The 20,953-nt window shown below is 39.6% G+C and overlaps 1 protein-coding gene across 2 annotated transcripts in view; it reads right to left on the minus strand.

Annotated features, from left to right (window-relative positions):
• The window catches only part of Fam120a (family with sequence similarity 120A), a 93,837-nt gene that overhangs the window by 66,074 nt on the left and 6,810 nt on the right, over positions 1-20,953 (minus strand). For both annotated transcript variants that reach the window (XM_033756800.1, XM_010607640.2), the window contains exons 2-3: positions 8,797-9,043; positions 7,129-7,211 (exon numbers count right to left, since the gene is read on the minus strand). In XM_033756800.1, coding sequence (XP_033612691.1) covers positions 7,129-7,211; positions 8,797-9,043 — 330 coding nt within the window. The remainder of the gene's footprint in view (positions 1-7,128; positions 7,212-8,796; positions 9,044-20,953) is intronic.

Genomic DNA, 20,953 nt, shown 5'->3' on the forward strand with positions numbered 1-20,953 from the left:
ATCATAAGGGCCGGGGATTTACCTCAGAGGTTCGGTGGCCTGCCTTGCACGGGCAAGGACCTGAGTTCAATCCCTGGTACTGGGGGGAAAAAAAAAACAAAAAAGAAAGAAAAGAAATCATAGGCCTCAAGTAAAAATGGAAAAGGTATTAAGGAAACTATAAAAATCAGCTAATAAGATCAAAAGGATTGGTCAAACCACCCCCTCTCATCTGTCTCCATGTTCTCCCCATATTCAGGCTACTATAAAACTACCAACTGTAAAAGAATGGAAGAATCCTCAATATACTTGTCTTTCAGACCCTTAACATCATTTTCTCTAGAGTCTAAGTAGTACTTAGATTTTAGGACATTTTCTTAGTTCTTACTAAACTACAAAATGACTTATTGGGAAAGAAATATTAATTTCTTTTTCTTTCAGAGTAGGAAAATTTATTGGGGAACAGGAATGGGGAATAAGAGTGGGGAATAGAAAATAGTTCCTGAGAGTCAGGAGGGGTCCCAAAAGGGTGGCCCAAGAAACATTAATTTTAATTAATGTTAATACACATGCAGGAATTTCTTCTCTGGGAGAACCCAAACTGTCCTCTCCAGCTCTAATCAAAAGATAAAACTCAGAAATAAACGAAGCCCATTCCCCTATTTATTTATAATGTATGTCCAAATTAACTTAAAAAGGAATTCAGGAAGATAAATAAAGCTATCAGACCACCAAACCAGCTCCAAAGAGGCTACACAGTACACTTGACACACAACACCTCAGAATCTGCAGAAAATATCTCGTTCCATGGTCTGTGGACCCACCAGGCCCCTCTACAGCTCCATGGACAAGGGCCAGCCAGAGCAGGCACTAGGTGTTATAGCACTAGGGCTTCCATATGAGAAGCAAAGAAAAGGGCACTGAGCTACTCTAAAACTTCCCATTGGAAAAGTGACATGGCTCCTGCAAGAAGGCAAGAATGAGGGCTGCTGTCTACCCTATGCTCCCTGAGAGCCGGGTACCCACCCCCTCATTGCTACTCTTAGAACCAGATCCAAATGCCATACCTGTCCTCAAAAAACACTTTGAAGACAATAAGAAATAAAAAAATATGAGCTGGGAACAGAGGCACAGGCCTGTAATCCTAGCACTTTGGGAGGGGTGAGACAGGAGTTAAAGCCCAATCTGAGAAACCTGGCAACTTAGCAAGACCCTGAGGCTGGGCCTGAACTCACTATGGCAGCCCAGGCTGGCCTCGAACTCTCAGTGATCCTCCTGCCTCAGCCTCCTGAGCGCTGGGATTACAGGTATGTGCCATTACACCCGGTTTCAAAATAAATTTTTTAAAAGGGCTGGGGATATAGCTCAGTGTGAAGGCCCTGAGTTCAACCCCCAATACTGCAAGGAAAGAAAACAAAAGATGTAATAAAAATATAAAGTTAGAGAAACCTTTGGATAAAATTTGAGGTAAATTTAAAACAAAGTTTTCCTGATATGGCCTTAATAGGCTACCCTCAGTATATAGTGCTAATAAAGGAAAAGGACTGAAAATAAGTAAACGGTAATGGTGCAGTTATAAACACTGACAGACAGGGGAGACTTGCCTGAGCTGGAAATGCAGGGGAAAGCAAAAGTGCTTGGCGGGGAGCAGAGGGTGAGAGGTCACAGGAGGACTATGGCTGGCACTAGGACTGGTGCCCCCGAAGGAGTCTGGTTCATGTCTAGCCCATAGACAGAAGTAGGGGCTTCTCAAAAGAAACAGAATGGGGATGTAAAAGAGCAAAAGAGAGACCTGGCACAACAAGGAAGCCAAACACATGCTGGCCCTGGTATTCAAAAGACAGGCAGCCAGAGGAAGCTACAAGCTGGGATGTCCAGACAGAAGGGCACAATGGGGTAGGGTGTCCACAACCAGCAAGAACAGAAACTCAGAATGCATGAAACCAAATGTGAAGTTTAAGAACATAAAACCACTAAAACTGATTAATGGGGAAATAAATTAAGTAATTAATTAAAAAATGGCCTGTAACTAACAATTTAACTTACATATGATTGCATCTAAATATGAGGTCCTAAAAACTATGAGATCATCCCTCACTGCCCATAGCTTTTAGCAGATGAGAAAAGTAACTTATGAAACATTCCAGAAGCCCAAGATTTAAGAAATCCAGTGGCAACAAGAAATTACATTAAATAAAGTTAAATTAAAGCCAGCAAACACCTACAAATTTCTTTTTTAAAAAAATCAAAACAAAATGCTCATCCCAAATAAAAACTTTCCCCTAACAATTTATAATACAGAATTAAAGAACAATTTTTTAAAAGAGCATTATTAAAAAGCACTCATCATGTATCTATGGCCAGGGGTCCCTGTGCCAGGCTGACACCTGGATCCTCAACCCCTCTGTGGTGCTTGCCACACCGAGTTGTATACACATCACTAATCCTCAATCTAGACTACCACCAGGGCACAGGCAGGAGCAAGGGCCACCATCTGAAGGGGCTGCAGGCATAGGTCAAGTCTGGGGATGTCAAGGCCTGTGAACTGCTCACTGAGCTTGGAACACAGGGCTACTCAAGGCCTGCTGTGACTTTTACAGAACATTCTGCCCCATGAAGATCACCCAAATGGGCACAGCAGCCCAGCTTAACACCCACAGCAGGCCAAAATACATGCATACAGTAAGAGTTCTTCATAACTACAACGCTGAGTCACAAAGCATACAGAAAGGATGTTCCACTTATTTTCCTTATTAAGTCTACGATCATTTTTAGAAATACATCCACTAGAGGCATTTAAGTGAGAACTGTCCACTGGTTAGAAACAGGGAATATGAAGAATATATTCCTAGTATTTCAAATAACCAAAACTTTAAGCTTCTACAGCCAGTAGAACTGAGTCACTCACCTAAAGCAATGAATCTGCCCTCAGCCCCTGGACCCCAGCTCCAACCTGATCTGTGTCCTCCTGCTGCACAGCTCCCTGGTCACAGGTCTAGCCCAGCCACAGGGCTTCCAAGCCTGTAGCAAGTGAGCTCAAGAACCAGGACTTTGGAAGAACAGGGCTAAAATACTTGATGCACACTTTACTAGCAGCTCTTAACACTGTATTAACAAGTATAAAACTTTACTAACCACTCTACTTTGTATTGCCTTCTGACATCTGGAGTCCAAAACATATCCAGCTTTGAATTCATAATCTAGTAATAAGCATGATCCACTAGATAATAAGCCAGCACAAAACAGAATTTTGCTCCCTTCCTAGCTTTCATCTTTGCAGGTATTATCCCACTTAATCATCTCAGCTGTTCTCCCCAATCACATTTTGTGCATTTCATCCCACGTATTCAAAAGTAGATAGGAGCGGGGATTTAGCTCAGTGGCGCTGTGCCTGCCTCTCAAGGGCAAGGTCCTGAGTTCAATCCCCGGTACAAAAAAAAAAAAAAGCAGATACACTACTCTTTTCGTAGAAAGGTGAAAGCTATGGGCAATGAGGGATGATCTCATGGTTTTTATTAGCAACCTCACAGCTGAGAGGTAAAAATTCACAGTGAATGTATGCAATGCACATGGTGAAAAGGTAAAGTTACGTTTAAAGAGTCCACAGGTATGGGTATAGCTCAGTGGGAGAGCATGCATGAGGGCCTGGGATCAATCCCCAGCAACACACACACACACACACACACACACACACACACACACACGTCTAAGAATGCCATGTATACACTAATAAAAAAATTCATAGTGTCATCAACATAATAAGGGTTTCTGAACCACACAAAATTTAAGAGTACTGATGATTTTCCATCCCCAATATTTTTATTTTTTTCCACTGGATTGTAAAAAGATGAAACTCTTGGGATTTTTACTGGCTTTGTTTTTTAAATACAGATAGCTAGTTTTTTGTTCTTAGGTTTGAGCCTTCTTGACCCATTCCTTTGATCATATTTTATTTATAGAGTTGTGCCATAGTCAAATGTGAAATTACACTACCAGAACGATGGTATTAAATGAACTTACTATCTATCACTTCAAAACACCTCTTAACATGTAGCACACCAGTAAGAGACAAAAAGTAAAGGGTGTGTCAGTGAGGAACCAAATGAAAGAAGCGTCAGAGGAATTCTATTTGAACCTTCAGCAATCAAAAAAATTAAAAGTAAATTAAAATGCATGTAGTAAAACTCCAATTTGAAACTAAATACCAATTTTAAAAATCAATTAAAATTCTAAGAATAACTGGAGAGAAAGACTAAAATAGCAGATTAAAAACAAAGGAGGGCAGGCATGGTAGTGCACACCTTTGATCCTAGCACTCCAGGAGGCTGAAGTAGGACTATCATGAGCTTGAGGCCATCCTGGCTACATAGTGAGTTCAAGGCCAGCTTGAACTACATCTACATAGTAAGACGTTATCTAAAAAAAAAAAAAAACCAAAAAAACAAACAAACAAGTCTTCACACCAATAATACTCAGAGTAGAAAATAAATCACATCAATTCCATTTACATCTACATTAAGATTGTTAAAGCATTAGTGCACAAAGAAAGTGTGTACAAAAATAAGGTCAAAACATAAACGCGGGGCTGGGATGTAGGTCAGTGGTGCCATGCCTGCCTGGCAAGTACAGTCCTGAGCTCAACCCCCCATGCCGCAAAATAAATAAATGAATGAATGAATGTGGCCAACAAACACAATTTATTCTTCTTTCTCTTTTTAAATTTTGAGACAGGGTCTCACTAGGTTGCTTCCACAATCCTCTTTGCCTCAGCCTCCTGAATAACTGGAATTACATGAAGGCACCACCACACCCACCTAACAGATGGAAATTCTGAACTCATCTCAAAGTTAGTATGATTGTATTTTAAAATGTTGCTAAGATCCCAAAAGTTATCAAGTAACTGGAAAAATTATTTTGAATTGCTTCTCCATTATGCCATAAAACTATTCAGCTAATTTAAAAATACACATGATAACAATGCATATTAATTAGATACTGACTTAAAAACACTATAAATATCAGGGAAAAACTGGAAAAATCTGAATAGGGACTCGGCATTCAAATTCATAGTAGGGAATTGTTATTTAAGTGATATAATAATAAATAAAAGTATTAAGATTTTAAGAATGTCCTCATTTTTAGGTGGTGGTGATACAAGTGAAGTTTCACAGGTGAAATGTTATGACATCTGTAACTTCTTTTTTTTAAGACAGGGTCGCAGGCTGGGGACCTAGCTCAGTAGTTCTGCTGCCTGCCTCACGAGTGTAAGGTCCAGAGTTTGAAACCCGGAACAAAAAGACAGGGTCTCACTATGCAGTTAGGCAGGCCTTGAACTCACTATGTAGCCGCCCAGACGGGCCTCAAACTTGTGGCAATCCTCCTACCTCGGCCTCCTGAGTGCTGGGATTACGGAGGTGCGCCACCATGCCCAGCTGCTGCAACTTACTTCTAAGTAAGTAGCTGAATTAAAACAAAACAAGACATAGCCATATACAGTACTTCGGAGTAAAATGTCAATTACTGAAGCAAGACAGTGGATACATAGATAAATACTTTACTCTCCTTTCAACATTTAATATAATTAAACGTTTTCTTCAAGAATTTAGAAAAAACACACAATACTACTGTTACAAACTGAGCTGATTTTCTAGTAATTTTTCAAATTGCTCTTCACTTCTAGGTCTGAGACACATGATGCAAGGACAGTTCAAATGAGACATGCTATGACTTGCGGCCTTATATGTCCTTTAAAACAATTCCAAGAAGCAAGCCTTAATTAAAAAAGCATAACACTTGGGCCAGGGATTTAGCTCAGTGGTTCCAGGTTTCAATCCCCTTAAAAAAAAAAAAAAAAAAAAAAGCCTAACACTTAACAGATCTAATAGGCACTAATAGGCACAGTACTCTGAAACCCAGTGGATCACAGAATGCACTTCCCCAGCCTGCATTTCCATCACAGTACAACACAGCTTCGGCAAATGATTTCGGCTCTATCACTTCATGCCTGAGAACAAAAAGGAGGGACTCTACCATAAAAAGCAAATAGAAAGCCCCTTCCTTCGAGGAAAAAAAGCAAGCAAGTACTGTAATGTCTAACAAGAGAGGAAAACTTTCAAACAGAAGTGGAAAACAGTCTTAACCAAGAATTACAATGTATTAGAGTAAAAAGGAAAACATGTTATAGCACACCAATAAGCAATGAAGAAGGAAGAGTTTTCAAAAGCCAGGGACAAAATGAAAGAACTGACTAAAGGAATTCTTGCTTGAACTTTCAAGAATCAACAAACAATAAATTAAAATGTAGCAAGAAAAACTAACTTAGAACTAGACACCAAATAAAGAGTTATAGAGAGAGGATGATTCAACCAGAAGTTTACAGGGAAAACTCTGGAAACTGTTCACTTTACACTCCTTCAACTACACAGAAGCTAGCCCCAGAGCTGAAAGCAGACTGAAAGTTCAAGTCTACTTTCCCAATTCCTCAAGTCATGAAGGGCACTTGTGCCTAACAAGTGACAATTACAATCACAGACGTCACTATAAAGTGCAAGCTCTAGTATCCTGGTAGCTCATACCAATCTCACTCATTAGTATGATGCTCACATCAAGCACATAAACTTCCTCACTTCAGCAAATCAGAGCAAAGAGCCCTTCTGAAGTTCATTATTGTGGCACATGGCAGCAATCAAAAGCAAGAAAGGTAGGAAAGCATTTTAAGCGTTAATAAAACAACACAAATGGACCATTTCTCTAATGAACTTGGGTCTCTCCCACCATCCAAAAAGCATTCCACTATTTTATAGTTGTAGATCATTATGAAATTTCTCATCTAAAAGATGTTGGTCTAAGTGACAACCACATTACCTATTCAAAAAATTAATATATAAAAACTTCAACTCCAACGTTTCCTTTTACACACATACATAGCATTCCACAAAGGCAATTCTCAAAGGACTTATACATTTATCTAACATACCAGTGTTAGAAACAGGGAAGGAAAGATGTTTTCTAAGCGCAGTATCTGAGAGGGGAAACACAACACTGCTTGCTTACTAGCACATTTCCTTCCATCATAAAGAACATAACATATTAAAGTAACAGCAAAATCAACGGTTATTATAAATGCTGGAAATGAACTAAAGTGTGTACCTTCAGTGAGGCTAGTGGATGTTCTGGACCAAGTAAACTCCAATGAAAGGAAGCCAGATCTTCATCAGGTAGTATGTGATTTCCTGTAACATAAATGTAGATAACTTTACATAAATGTGGATAAGCAATCATTGTTAAGTGACACAAGGAAAACTTCCAAATCACTGCATGTTTATTTATGTATCACATACAACTTCCAAGTTTGTTGACACATTTCATACAACTTCCAAACAGCAAAGGAAAATATTTCTTCACTGTTTAACATAAAACAACATATAGCAAGCAGATTCCTTGCCTAAACTATATGAGATTCTAAAACCTAAATTAATTTCATAAAATATTATTACTTTGTTTTTCATTTATTTCAAAATTTCACAATATAATCACTAGAAAAGAATGAGCTAGCATTATCTCCTAGAAATGTATTCAATACCTTTCAAATAAGAAAATCAAGTATTCTTCCACATTTCAAATTTACTAAGGCCTCCATGTTCTAAGAGTATAAGTATATTTCACTGAAAGTCAATGAATATGAAGAAGCCATTTTGCATTAACACCCAAGCAAACACAGAACATAATGTAGCACTCACCCACAGGATTCACTTTTAACAGACAAAGTATCCTTTTATATTTTAATATTTCAAAATATATTTACATTAATTTATAATCTTCCAAATCCCAAGTCACAAGAGTTCCCTAAGAAACTAAATTTGAAATTAGATCCCTATAATTAACTTGTGAAATCAGTTTTGTTAAATGATTTCTTATGTAAGAAAACTTTTTGGAATTTTTACAGAAATCTTTCTGATAACTAGGGATTTTTAGCAATGACCCACGATATAACTGCCCTCTCAAGCAGGCCAGGTAAGGACTGCTAAGATTCTCAGGATACAAAATAAGGGCAACCACAGTAACTCTGCTGGAGACCAAGCCACCTCCAAATGTACCCCACCTCCCACCAGAATCGGAGTCTCATCACAGGAGTAATTCACTCAAACATATTTACTTATCTTTGAACACAATTATTAGAAACTCAGCAAGTTATAGCTGGGTATTAAATCAGCTTGTGACATGCACAATGAAAGCACAGAAGAGGTGGCTGACAAGACAGCAAAGACAGAAAATATACAGGGCAGATGGGACGTGGAAGAGGAGCACAGTGCCTCTCAGAAACGTAGTACATAAAGGAGATTAAGTAAAACAAGACTGGCATGAAGCATAAAGAATTCCTCCAATGGATATTCTAAAAAATTACACATTCACTTAAAATAGTTTATTTTTATTTTTCTCGTAAACTAGTGAGTGTCTGGAATGTGAGGGAGAATACTACATGGCTAACTCCACACTGTATTTTCTTCTGTTACAATCATGCTAAAGGCTGTCTAGTTTTCATAGTGGGCATGTGTTAACACACATGTGATTTAGAAATGCTATTTCTCCAAAACTTTGAGTTTACTCACAAGATTAGTTTTTCAGCCCAGATAGAATGATATATAAATAAACTGCTCCAGAACAAAATCAGTACATCATCAAGTATACCAAAAAATACCTCCAAGAATGCTAAGGTAGAGGCCATTCCTTGGTTCTTTTAAATTCAAGATGTACAATCAAAACATTTGAGCACTGAAATAACTTCAAAAGCCAATATGTTCACACTGCTCTACCTACCTAACAAAGCAGCAAAAATGGGAAAACGATTTGGGTTCAGGTCCAGCTGCTTGGCAACTTCATGCATCAGATATTGGCTTGTCGTAAGACTTTTCCCGTTGCGGCTCAGTTTTAGGGCATGGGCACTGAAGTAGTAGGGGATGTTGCACAGTGCATAATCAGAGTCATATGCCACCAAGCCATGGAAACCATTCTCTCTGCAGAAACCAATCACTTCTTGATGGTGATCCTCAATGCTCTGTGCAACCTACGCAAACGAGAAGAAAACTTCATCAGGTGTATGACAAAATCACAGCATCAGGCCTAACAAGCAGACTTGCTTACACAGAAATGGAAAAGTTAGAAAAGAACATTATCCAAGAAAACCAAACAGTCAAAAAGTGCCATAACAAGGTGTGTGGCACATTGCACCACCAGGGAAACTGAGTGGGAAGTCAGATTTCAAGTCACCTTATGTCAGTAACTTATGTTGCCAGCCAGACTGCAAACTAATTTTCCATTCTTGTCAAATTCAAAGACCACTCTGCTGAAAATACACAGAGCCGGCTAGCCCTGTGACAATGATTTGAAGAAGAGAGAGAGATGAGGAAAGACAAAGATGGAAAATAGTGAAAAGAAGGGAGACAGAGAAGCCACCCATGTTCGGAGCAAGCTAGACAAGCAGATCAAACGTGTCATCAAGTAGGTACAATAATCAGAAGGATTTAAAAAAATAGTAAAGATCAAGCATCACGCTTCATGTGTCCAATAGTTCTACACTCTGTGGCAGGAAGTGCAGGGTGATGTAAGGGTATACATGCTCATCCTAAAAATAACTGCCACTTGTTGTCCTGTGTCCCCCACACAATGCCAGGACTACCATTTGGGTTAGTTCTAAATCACCTGTCCTTTCAGTGATGAAAAATGTAACCAGAAGTTTCTTTCCTTGTAATGAACTCCCACCGTGGAACACCCAGACCAGCTCCAATTTCAAGTCCTTTGAAGTTTCCCTAGACCTAGAAATATACCCAAAGGCGCGCACACACACACACACACACACACACACACAAAGCTCTCCTAAAATATTTCAAATCCAAGACCATGGATTTCTCTCCTGCTGTTTCCCATGCTCATTAGTCCAACTAAAATCCTAAGTTTTTTTGTTTCTACAAAAGATAAAGGTATTTCAGAGGACAGAAATTTACATTAAATCAAGCAATAATAATGAAAAATTAACTCTTCACAAAGCATTAGAGATATTCATGTGCCTTAACCTGCAATCTCTCGAACTGTGTTAATATGTGACTGTACTGAATTTTTTTTTTTCTTGGTACTGGGTACTGAACTCCGGTCCTTGTGCTTGCAAGCCAGGCGGCAGCACCACTGAGCTAAATCCCTGGCTCAATAAAATTTTAACTTAAATTCAAAATTAAGTTCTAGCGTTCAATGGTCACATGTGAACAGCAGTTAACATTCTCACTTCATATCACAGACATTTCCATCACCTTAGAAAATTCCAGTGGACATCACTTAGACTTAATGTCATTTCTGACTTTCACAATAAAAGTGGTTATCAAATCATGTTGGAATGTTAGTTATAAAGAAATCTCACTAAGAGGCAACACAAACACATTTAAAGGAAAAATAAATTCTCTTGGTAAAAGTGCCAATATTTTACTTAATACAAAAAATAAATGAAACACCCAATTCATCAAATATTATTCCTTAGAATAAGAGAAAGCAGTTTATCCCTAAATCAAAAAACCATGTAAACCAGTTAAAATAATTTTTAAAAATCTAAAATTAGGCAGTTTCATTCTCCCACTTCCAGAAATGGTAATCCCTAAGTCCAAGTTCTATACGTAAAATAATTTTACTACATAGAACTTTTGTATTTAAAATAATGTTTTAAAGTATTTTTAAATCATTAAAAGTTACTGGCTGTATTCCAGACATCTTTAATAGTAAATCTGTGTACTAAAGAAGAGGTCCTAAAATGAAAGACCAGTGAGTCACCCACCACTCCCTGCCCCCACCTTCACCTCCCAGGCATTCTACAAAGGGCAGGATGACTGTGTGTGCCGTAAGATTCATGTGATTTGTAGGAGGTGGCCCAGAAGGAAAACACAGGCAATATCACATTCCATATTTGTATTAGTGAGGGGTTTACGAAACCCCTTCTTCTAGGAAACAGGCTGACGGCACGACAACCTCTGTGGTTAAGGAGCCCAAATGATCATGGGTTATCTCCTGACTGCTTACACTGCAGTTTCTTGGCCAAGAGCTTCATAAGGTGGAGCAGAATGCCCAAGAGAGAAGGGACCAGAGGGGATGAAACACTTCTCATGAGGAATGGCTTTTCAACCAAGACCTGAAGGAAGAGGTGGCCCTGAGAAGGTTTCCAAGGTGTCATGTCCATGCAGGCTTGGAGCTAGTGCAAAGGTGCAGAGGCGCGTGAACATCCCCAGGGCAGAGGGAGTCAATGAGCTCCACCTGGGATCAAGGAGGATTATAGTCTGGGCATCAACAGAGGCCAGGTCTCACCTGTCAGCTTTCAAGTAATGCTTTGAGTGCTGAGAAACAGTAAGCAATATATTTCAAGAGCTGTAAAATAATCATATTGTTGAACCCAATAACCTCATGCCAGGAAACAGAGCCTAAAAAATCCTGTCCTCACCAGAGGTAAAAAATATATTTAAAGCATAAAAAAGGATTACGGTAACTTCTATGGAGGTACCCACTTGTCAAACAAATCATTTTAGAATGCAATATGGTATATTCACCAATATGTAACACTGTAGAAAGGAAAAAACAAAAACCAACATAGTTTCATCAGGGTGGTAGAACTGTGCTTTGAAAACATTTTAAATGGCAAAACTAATAAAAAGCTGACAAACTCCTGAGAGCCCACACTCTGGTCATTTCTGTACTACAGCACTGTGGACAAAATCTTTTACAGGTCTGCCTCTCTAAAGAGGACAAGGACAACAGTGTATGCATTTTTGTATCAAAGCTTAGTACCTGACACTGGTAAGCATTAAGATGTAAAAACTGTCATTGTGGGTCCCCAAAGATTCCTTAAACTATCTATAAGTAACATGCAGTCTCACTCTGTCCAACAACCAGTAGAGCCTATAAAGCAAAGTGGCGTGTGGAGCTCTTCAGTCATCTTTCCCGTCTCTAACAGAATCCTTGCTTATTCACAACATTAAATCTCAGGTTAGCATTTAAAAAACTTAAGTGGTTAGGAGGCTGAGGCAGGAGGATCACTGTGAGTTAAGACCAGCCTAAACTATGTAGTGAGACCATGTCTCAAAAAAATTACAACAAATAGACACCTAACAGCTAATAATTCACTACACCTCTAATTTGCAAATAAGTAACAATACCTTAATCCTCCCTAAAAGTACACACATCTTTAAACAAACAGCTGACTGCTAGAACTACAGTAACATCCTGAAACAAAAGATAATGGAATCACACCCATGAACAAACAAGAGTCACCCCCACAGCAAAGGTAGGAGGAGCTCACCTGCCCCACTTCTGTTCATCTTTCCACCCCAATCTCCTGAGTCACAGCCAGCAAGGAAGAGCCAGATGACCTGCCCAGCTACCAACTCATTCTGCCCAGCATCCAACATAAACTCTAATGTCTCTTTAAGCTTTCTTCAACTTCCAGAATTCTAGTATCCTTCCCCCTATTAAAACTCATCATGAATGAGGTACAGTGGCAAATGCCTGTAATTCTACCTACTTGGGAGCCTGAGGCAAAAAGATCCAAGTTCAATGCCAGCCTGGACAATTTAGCAAGACACTGATAAGTGCACAGTAAGGTCGTAGTATTCCACCAAGGCTGGTTCTTAGCTGTGACCTCTGTACCAGCTAGCAGGAAGGCTGACATCCGCCAAAGTGGAGTGAGGATATCTGGGAATTCTGTATGGTCTTTCCAACTTTTCCACAAAATTAAAATTATTCAAAACAGAAACAATTTTTTTAAAAAGTCAAATACTATGTGACAAGGCATCAGCTGAGGGACCATTCTACTGCAGATACACAGTGGTAACAGAGACCTGAGAAAGGAACCCTCGCCTGAACAGCAGTCTTGTACAGAAAAAGGCCCGGACATGGAGATGGAACTCTTCCTACTGACAGAAGCAGAAAAGCAAACAAAGCATGGAATTCAGCTAACTATAAATTTATGAATGACTTAGTGAATGAACAGAGTCAAACAACTAAGAACAGTTACAAAGGTCCAATGAGCAATTCCTTAGGATCCAGGTTAAGGGTAGCCTGGAAAAACCTAGCAGAGGATTTGATGAGAATGAAAAGGTTTGGTTGAAGACAGGACAGAGATTTTGGCTTAAGAAGAGCTATTTAACCAAACATAAAAATTAAGTCCTAGGGACACACGCAAACTACAGTTTCCTCCTCCGGTCAGTGGAATGTTTCATGCTCTTCCTGTGCCTGCTTGTCTGCTTCCCCTCCTGCCTGGCCAGGACTGGGAATAAAACAGTGAAATTTGTATTTCAACAATTTCATTCATGAAACTCTTAATTTAATTTTTTAGAAGTAAAAATTATGAAATACAATCTTGAGAAGGCAATTTTAATCACTTCAAAAGTATACAAGACTGAAACCCCTCAAAACTACTTATTTATAGATAGCCCATAAAAGGGGGGATCACCCTTAGGAGATAAATCAGACTGATGTGAACTGCCTCACAACTGAAAACCCCAGGCTAGTAACCACTGAGACCATCTGCCACATTAAAAATGGTGCAAGTAAAAAGAAGTGAAACTGGGAAACCCCTTCCACATACACCCAGGGGAGTGTTCCACTGCCACTGTCCTTGACTGACAAGGGGCCAGCTTCTCACAGGACACTCCTGCCTGAAACACCAGATAGGGACTGGGAAACCTCACAACCTCTCCTCCTTGGTGCCCCCTCCCAAAGAAATAGAGTAGGTACAGTCAATGCCGAGGAAAAGCTTAGCAACAAAAGGTTACTGTCTTGGGTCTCAAGGAAGTACTTAGCACTTAGCTTAGTATGCTAATTTTATATAACTATAAATTTACCACAGAATCACAGGTCAATTTCTCTATCTCAATAGCTTTCAATTTCACTGTTTAAAAAGGGGCAGATACCTCAAATTTCCTATTTTTATAAGAAATACTAACTGAAAAGTTCCCCAGTTTACTTGGCAAGTGTAATTATTAGCTCCAAAAAGCAGCAAAGGGGACAAGCTCATCGGAACGAAGACTTGGCCCTGCTGCTCACTCCCAGCCAGGGAAGGCACACTTCTACAGTGAGTTTTCTCCTATCACCAGGTGGCAACTTTACACCTCCATGCTCCCACTTTTTCATCTCTAAAAATAATTATATTCCTCTCCCTTGCGGGGCAGCTGTGGTGACTCAACATTCTACATATAAACAGCTCAAAATCATTCAAATAATAAGCACTTGATAAATGTCAGTTACTGTTTTTAAATAAGCTATGTAAAATGGTTTCTTGATAACTTTTCACTAGAGGCTGTCACAGATTTTTCTGTCACAAAGAATACCATATGTGGCTTCACTTCAGAGTAATTTTACACTTGCTCAAAGAACAACGTGACACCCTCCAGTCAGCTCCCGGAGTTAGAAGATATAAGTAAAACTGATCTTAAGAGGATGGAAGTTGACCACAATTCTTGGGTTTAAGGCAAAAAAGGACAGGCGATGTTCGTTACCCAGCTCTAGTCAACAGGTATTAAATGATAAAATTTATTCTCATGCTGCTGTCCCCTACTTTTATTAACTCCACTTTGACGAGATTTTTGTTTTTGCTTACTTTCAAGGGACAACTAAGTATTACAACATACAACGCAATGTCTTTAAAAGAAATACTCCCCTTCAGAAAATATGAAATTATAGCTAAGTAATCATTTATTTCATGTTTATTTCATAAGCACGAGTGTGACTGTCACAAAGAAAAACACTTCTTTTAAAATAAGGGTGTGACAAATGAAAGATGCTCCATTTCACTAACCATCAGGGAAATGCAAATCAAAACCGCAAGATAGAGCTGGGGATTTAGCTCAGTGGTTCCACTGCCTGCCTCACAAGGACAAGGTCCTGGCACCAAAAAATAAATAAATAAATAAACAAACAAAACCCCACAAGACACTCCCTCACACTCATGATGGTGGCCACTACCAAAATAAATTTCTTTAACAGATCATGAGAAAGGTTAGCTAGCACTATACATGGAGAAAATGGACCCTGTACACTGAGGACAATGGTACAGTGATTGTGGAAAACACTATGGCGTTCCCCCACCCCAAAAAAAATTACACTATGACCCAGTAATTCCACTTCTGTGTTTAAATATGGTCAAGAGATAATTACACACGTTTATAGCAGTGTTATTCAAAATAAATCCAAAGTGCCAGCAAGCTAAGCATCCACTCCCATGAATAGGTACACAAAACATGGTCAATTTATACAACAGAATATTACTTGGCCTTAAAAAGGAGGAATTTTTTGACACATGCTTCAAAATGGAAGAACCTTAAGGACATTATGCCTAAAGTTATATATGCCAGTTACTAAAGGTCAAAGACTACACAATCCCACTTTATGAGTTACCAAGCTCAAGTCAAACTCAAGGAGACAAAAAGCAGAATGGTAGTCGTGGGGGTGAGGGAATAATGAGGACAAAGTTTCAGTTCAGGAAGATGAAAAAAATCTGGAGATGGATGGCTGTGACAGCTGAACAATACTGTGAATATACTTAACACTACAGAACTGTACATTAAAAATGATGAGGATGGTAAATTTTATGTTATGTGCATCCTATCACAACGTTTAAACACAAGGGAAGAAGCTGGGAGTGGAAGTGCATACCTGTGATCTAAGCATTTGGGAGGATGGGGCAGGGAGAGTTGCCACAAGTTGGAGCCCAGGCTATACCAAGGCCAGCCTGAACTACACAGCAAGACCCTGTCTCAAAAAACAGAAACAGAAAAAGCATATCATCTGTCTCCCAGTCTTCTCAGATGGCCTACATGTGACTTCCTACTTGTCAAAAGATTAAAATTGTACTTTCCCTCTGGATAACAACTACTATCAAATATATATAATGGATTGTGTCTCTCAGACTATATCCAAAGGTGAGGTTTCTTTTTCTCTTTCCAACGTCTTTAGCAGACTGTTTATGGTGTGATCACAGCGTGGTTCAATACTCATTTGGTTAAAAAAAAAAATCTATTTTTTTGTTTGTTTGCTTTGTTGTTGTTGTTGTTTGAGACAGGGTCCACTATGTAGTTGAGACTGACCTGGAGCTCACTATGTAGCCCCGGCTGGTCTCAAACTCACAGCAATCCTGCTTCAGCCTCCTGAGTGCTGAGATTACAGGCATGTGCCACCGTACCCGGCTAAAAACCTGTTTTCTCCCCCTTCTAAAAAAATAAAATAGCCAGGGATTTAGCTCAGCAGTTCTACTGCCTGCCTCGCAAACAGAAGGTCCTGAGTTCAATCTCCAGTACCAAAAATAAGTAAATTAATAAAATAAAATAATAAGGAAGCAGATGTCATAAAAGATATAAATTTATAAACTTTAAAAATTACAAAATGATAAAAGTAAACTTATTTGTATTGTATCTTTTCCTTTTTTGCACTACTAGCAATTTAACCCAGGGCCATCATTTCTCTGAGCTACATCCCAGCCCCTTCCCCCCACACTAGCCCCCCATTTCTGAGACAAGGTCTTGCTGATCCCTAGGCTGACAAGCTCAAACTTGCAATCCTCCTGCCTCAGCCTTCCAGACTGCTGGGAACACAAGCATGAGCCACCATGCCTGGCTTCTGAGTACTATATTAATCTTCTAATGAATCATTGTAAGATTATTCTTGTTAACATTTCATTCCAGAAGCTAGAGGTACCTGGACTACATAGTGAATTCAAAACTAGCCTGAATTAGAGATCCTGTCTCAAAAAAAAAAAAGTCATTTTTCATTCTAACCTGGGTGATACAGTACACACCTGTCAGCTAAGGTGGGAGGATCAACAGAGCCCAGGAAAAGGAAAGTAGAGAGATCTTTTCAAATGGGAAGGGGAACAAGAGATACAGGAAAGAGGGAAGCAAGGAAGGGAAAAAAGAATTTTAAAAAAAGAAGCCAAAGAAAAAAGTGGAAATAGCGTTTTTCCAATGATATGGAGAACAGGAGATGGGGCAGAAAGGGACACAGAAGAGGACAAAAAAGAATAAAGATGGTATGTATATGTGCAAATTTCTCATGATAACCACAATCATTATGTACTGCTGATAAAAAATTGAGCCTAGGAACTCAAGACCAGTCTGGGCAACATCATAAGACCCCAACAATAATAATAGTAATAATAATTCCAAAATACGAAATACCAAATAACATTTAAATTTTAGAATTTAGAAAAACCTCAGAGTGATATAACTTATTTAGTGACACTTAGAAAATGGCTGTGGTCCAGGAGGTTGAGGGAGTCCACCAGCATCTGGGCTGGCAGAGTGCCTCAAGAATGTGCTCCAGTTCACAAGATGAACAAGGCACTCTGGATGGAAGCAGTCACCTGCCAACTCTAACTCTCCAGCTACTGCCATGGTTTAATAAATGCAAATACCATGGTGAATCCATTTTTTTTTCCCAAAAAGCAAATTTACTCCTGAGACATACTGAGAAAAGCCAATGACCAGAGTACAAGGGTCCTATCTAACTCACACATCTTTTGCTATCACATGTGGATGTACCGCTACCTCTGCAGATGACGTCAAGTTCAACTCAGCACTTTCCCTAAGATGCCTAGAGGAACAAAGTACCACAGAGAAAGGACAGCGAAATTCAGCCTGTTTACCTAAGCACTCACTCCTCTAAACAATCTACACATCTCTTAAGATGCATAAAGGGCTTAGTCAAAGATAAAGCCACTGTGCCAGGTGGCCAGGCTAACACCATCACCTTTGGAATTAACTTCCTCTAGACTTGAAAATTCCACTTCCTGCCACCACACTGCCCTGCATGCTGTAACTACAGTCACTAGCTAGTCATACTCATTCGTCAAATATTCTATAAACACTCACTGCATGGCAGGTATTGTTCTAAGAGCCAGGTAACAGGCAAGATCTTCATGGGACTTACTTTCTAGACAATATGCAAAAATTGTATTAATGAAATATTTTGAGAATTTAAGAATAATCTGAGGGCTGGGGATTTAGCTCAGTGGTTCTGCCACCTGCCCTGGAAGCACAAGGACCCGAGTTTGATCCCCAGTATCCAAAAAAAAAAAGAAAAATCTGAATTCTAATTCATGTAATTCATCTATTTAGAGAATTCTGTCTATAAGTCCACTGAAAAATAGTCCAATTGTTCAGAAAACTAAGAACATGGGTCTAAAAAATATTTTAGAGATGCAGTGCATATATGTGTGTGTATTTTAATTTAGAACTAAGTTGTATTTTCTACTTTCTTCCTGTTGAAATTACAACTTTCAATTTCAATATTTATATAGTTTTACAAAACCAAGCTTAGAAATCTTTGATTTATTCATACCAGAATTTCACTGCACTACTTGGCACTACTGAAATTTTGGGCCAGATAATTCTCCGCATGGGGTGAGGGGTCGTGTGGATCACAAAATGTTCAGCAGCATTCTTGGCCTCTACCCAGTGACCACAGTTAACATCTGTAACTCCCTAGCTCTGACAACCAAACATGCCACCAGACAATACCAAATCCCTCATATGTCAACTTTAGCTGAAAACCATTCACAGGTCTTCAATGACTAGATATATTGCTTGATGATAGCATTAAAAGAAAAATCCAAACATTAACATCAAAAAATGATTTAAGTGTCTCTCTCCCACCCTAGACAGTAAGCTCCCCATTATGGTTTAGATTTAAATTGACTGCCCAAAGTCTTGTGTGCTTGGAGGCAGAGGTTTTAGGATCAAGAAGGCTCTAACTTCATCAGTGGACTGATCTACTGAAGAGACCATCATGATGTGATGGCATTTTGGGGAGGTAAAGGAAACAGGCCTAGGTGAAGGGAATGGATCACCAGATACGACCCTCGAGGACTGTGTCTGGTCCCTGACACCTTCATCTTGGGTTCTTCTCACACTTTGCTTCCCAGCTGCCACGAGGTAAGCAGCGCCTCTTCACCACCTCCTTCCATCATGACATTCTGTCTCACCTCAATCCACAGCAGGGGGACCAGGGGACCATGGACTGAAACCTCGGAAACCATGAGCCAAAGTAAATATTTCCTTCTCTAAGATGTTTTTCTCAGGTATTTGGCCACAGCAACTAAAAATCTGACTAGCACACACACTCTCAGAAGGCCTCCCTCCTTTCCAGTTGTTTGCTCCTCTACACTTGGTCAGTCATAGGTTTGCAATTATTTGCTGATAGGAGAACTAGCCACCTTGAGAACATGTCGTAAAAAGGGATATAAGAAATTTAAGGTAAGAAAAACAAGTCTTAAGTAATCAAAGAAGGTACCTAGATTTGTCTGGCTACATAATAGAATACAACAAATATTTTTATTGTTACATGCTAAACATACAAGAGACACTAGCAGAATGATGTATGTTGCCTGGCCTGAAATAGCTTACAATTTACAAGGGAGGTAAGCAGGCAGTGGCCATAATCAAACAGGCAATGGAAGATACGCTACAAACAGATGCTGTGGGTATATTCCCACCCCATCCTATAAAAAAAATCCCAAGAGACTCCTAGAAGAAAATGGCCTTTGAGACAGGCTTTGAAGTATAAGTAGAGTTTTGAAAAGCAAAAGTGAGAAAGTCATAAACAGAGGCTGGACAATTCGTGGAGAAATGGTATGCAGTTGGGTTGGGCACATTACATTTAAAACATATAGCAGAGAAATTCTGAACCATGAGGCAAGGTATAACTGGTTCCAAATGCAATAGGGTCCACACATCTGAACCAGGAGTAGAGTCCCAATGGTTTTGTTCAAATCTGAGCAAGAGAGGGGCCTCCGAGAAGACAGGGTAGATTGCAATGCCAGGGTGTGCAAGATGAGTTTCCCAGGGGAGCCTGTGTGGAGCCAGAGGCCACTAAGGGCTCCCGTAGTACAATAAAGAGTCAGGAAGTGGTGCAGGCCTCTTAGTATACAGCTTACATTCTATTTCATTCTACGACTTTATATTCATTCTACATCATTTTTAAATGCTGGTAAACATCCAATAATTCAGTCTCACAATCCACCAAACAGTTGGGGGAGCCTTAGTGAGTGCACATGTTGGGGGTGGGGAGACTGTGGGGCACTGGAATGTGGAAAACTTGGTCATTCTGCAGGCACTGGCCAGGTGGGACTGAAATGACAAAACGACTCTGGGGTAAAAGTGACTGTTTCTTGGATATGACCGATTGAGCTAGTTAGAGGTGAAAGTGAAAACAGTCTGGAAGGAGGAAATGGTGGAGGAGTAGGAGAACACAAAGCAGAGACAAGCACCGAATGGGGAATACAGAAGGTCCTTTAATGGTGATGTCACTTTTTTTGCTCATTATAGTATTAGAACTCTAGAAAAATTAAAAGTAAGAAATTCACTAAAGTTAAGAATCAGGAGGCCAGGCTAAGGACAAGATTAGTCAGGGTCCTGTTGATGGTACCCGGTACGCACAATCGCATAAAACCAGGTGCTGGAGTCTGCAGACAGTGAGGGTACAAAAGTGGCAGATGCTGAATGAAAATGGGGATGGATCTTCTTCACTGGAGGCAACACCAGAGACCAATGAGAAGGAGACAACTGGCACTCAGGGAAAGTAGTACTTCAGTAACCCCAGGAAACAAATGCTTTGATCATCACAAAGGGTTCATAACAAAGCAGATGGAAAGAGACAGGGTGGGCTTTGAGAGGATTCATTTTAACTTTAAGGAAAAAGGGAAGTGGGGTGAGAAGAGATTTATAAAAGAATGATAACTGTCCATAAAGACCAATATTCCACCCTAAGGAATGAACAGAAGCTTGAACAGAAGCCCACTCTTTTGGGCTTTCCCTTATAGATAGACCATTATCTCATTCAGGGTGAGTCATCCTCCTCCACCCACCAAGACTAAGACTACAGATTATTGACCAAAATTAATGATGTCACCTCTTGCCTTAGCAAATGCAAAGTTCTGAGTTTGATCCCTGTTACC

This window comes from Fukomys damarensis, unplaced genomic scaffold, assembly GCF_012274545.1.
Source record: "Fukomys damarensis isolate Sample0158 unplaced genomic scaffold, DMR_v1.0_HiC HiC_scaffold_27, whole genome shotgun sequence".
NCBI classification, from domain to species: Eukaryota; Metazoa; Chordata; class Mammalia; order Rodentia; family Bathyergidae; genus Fukomys; species Fukomys damarensis.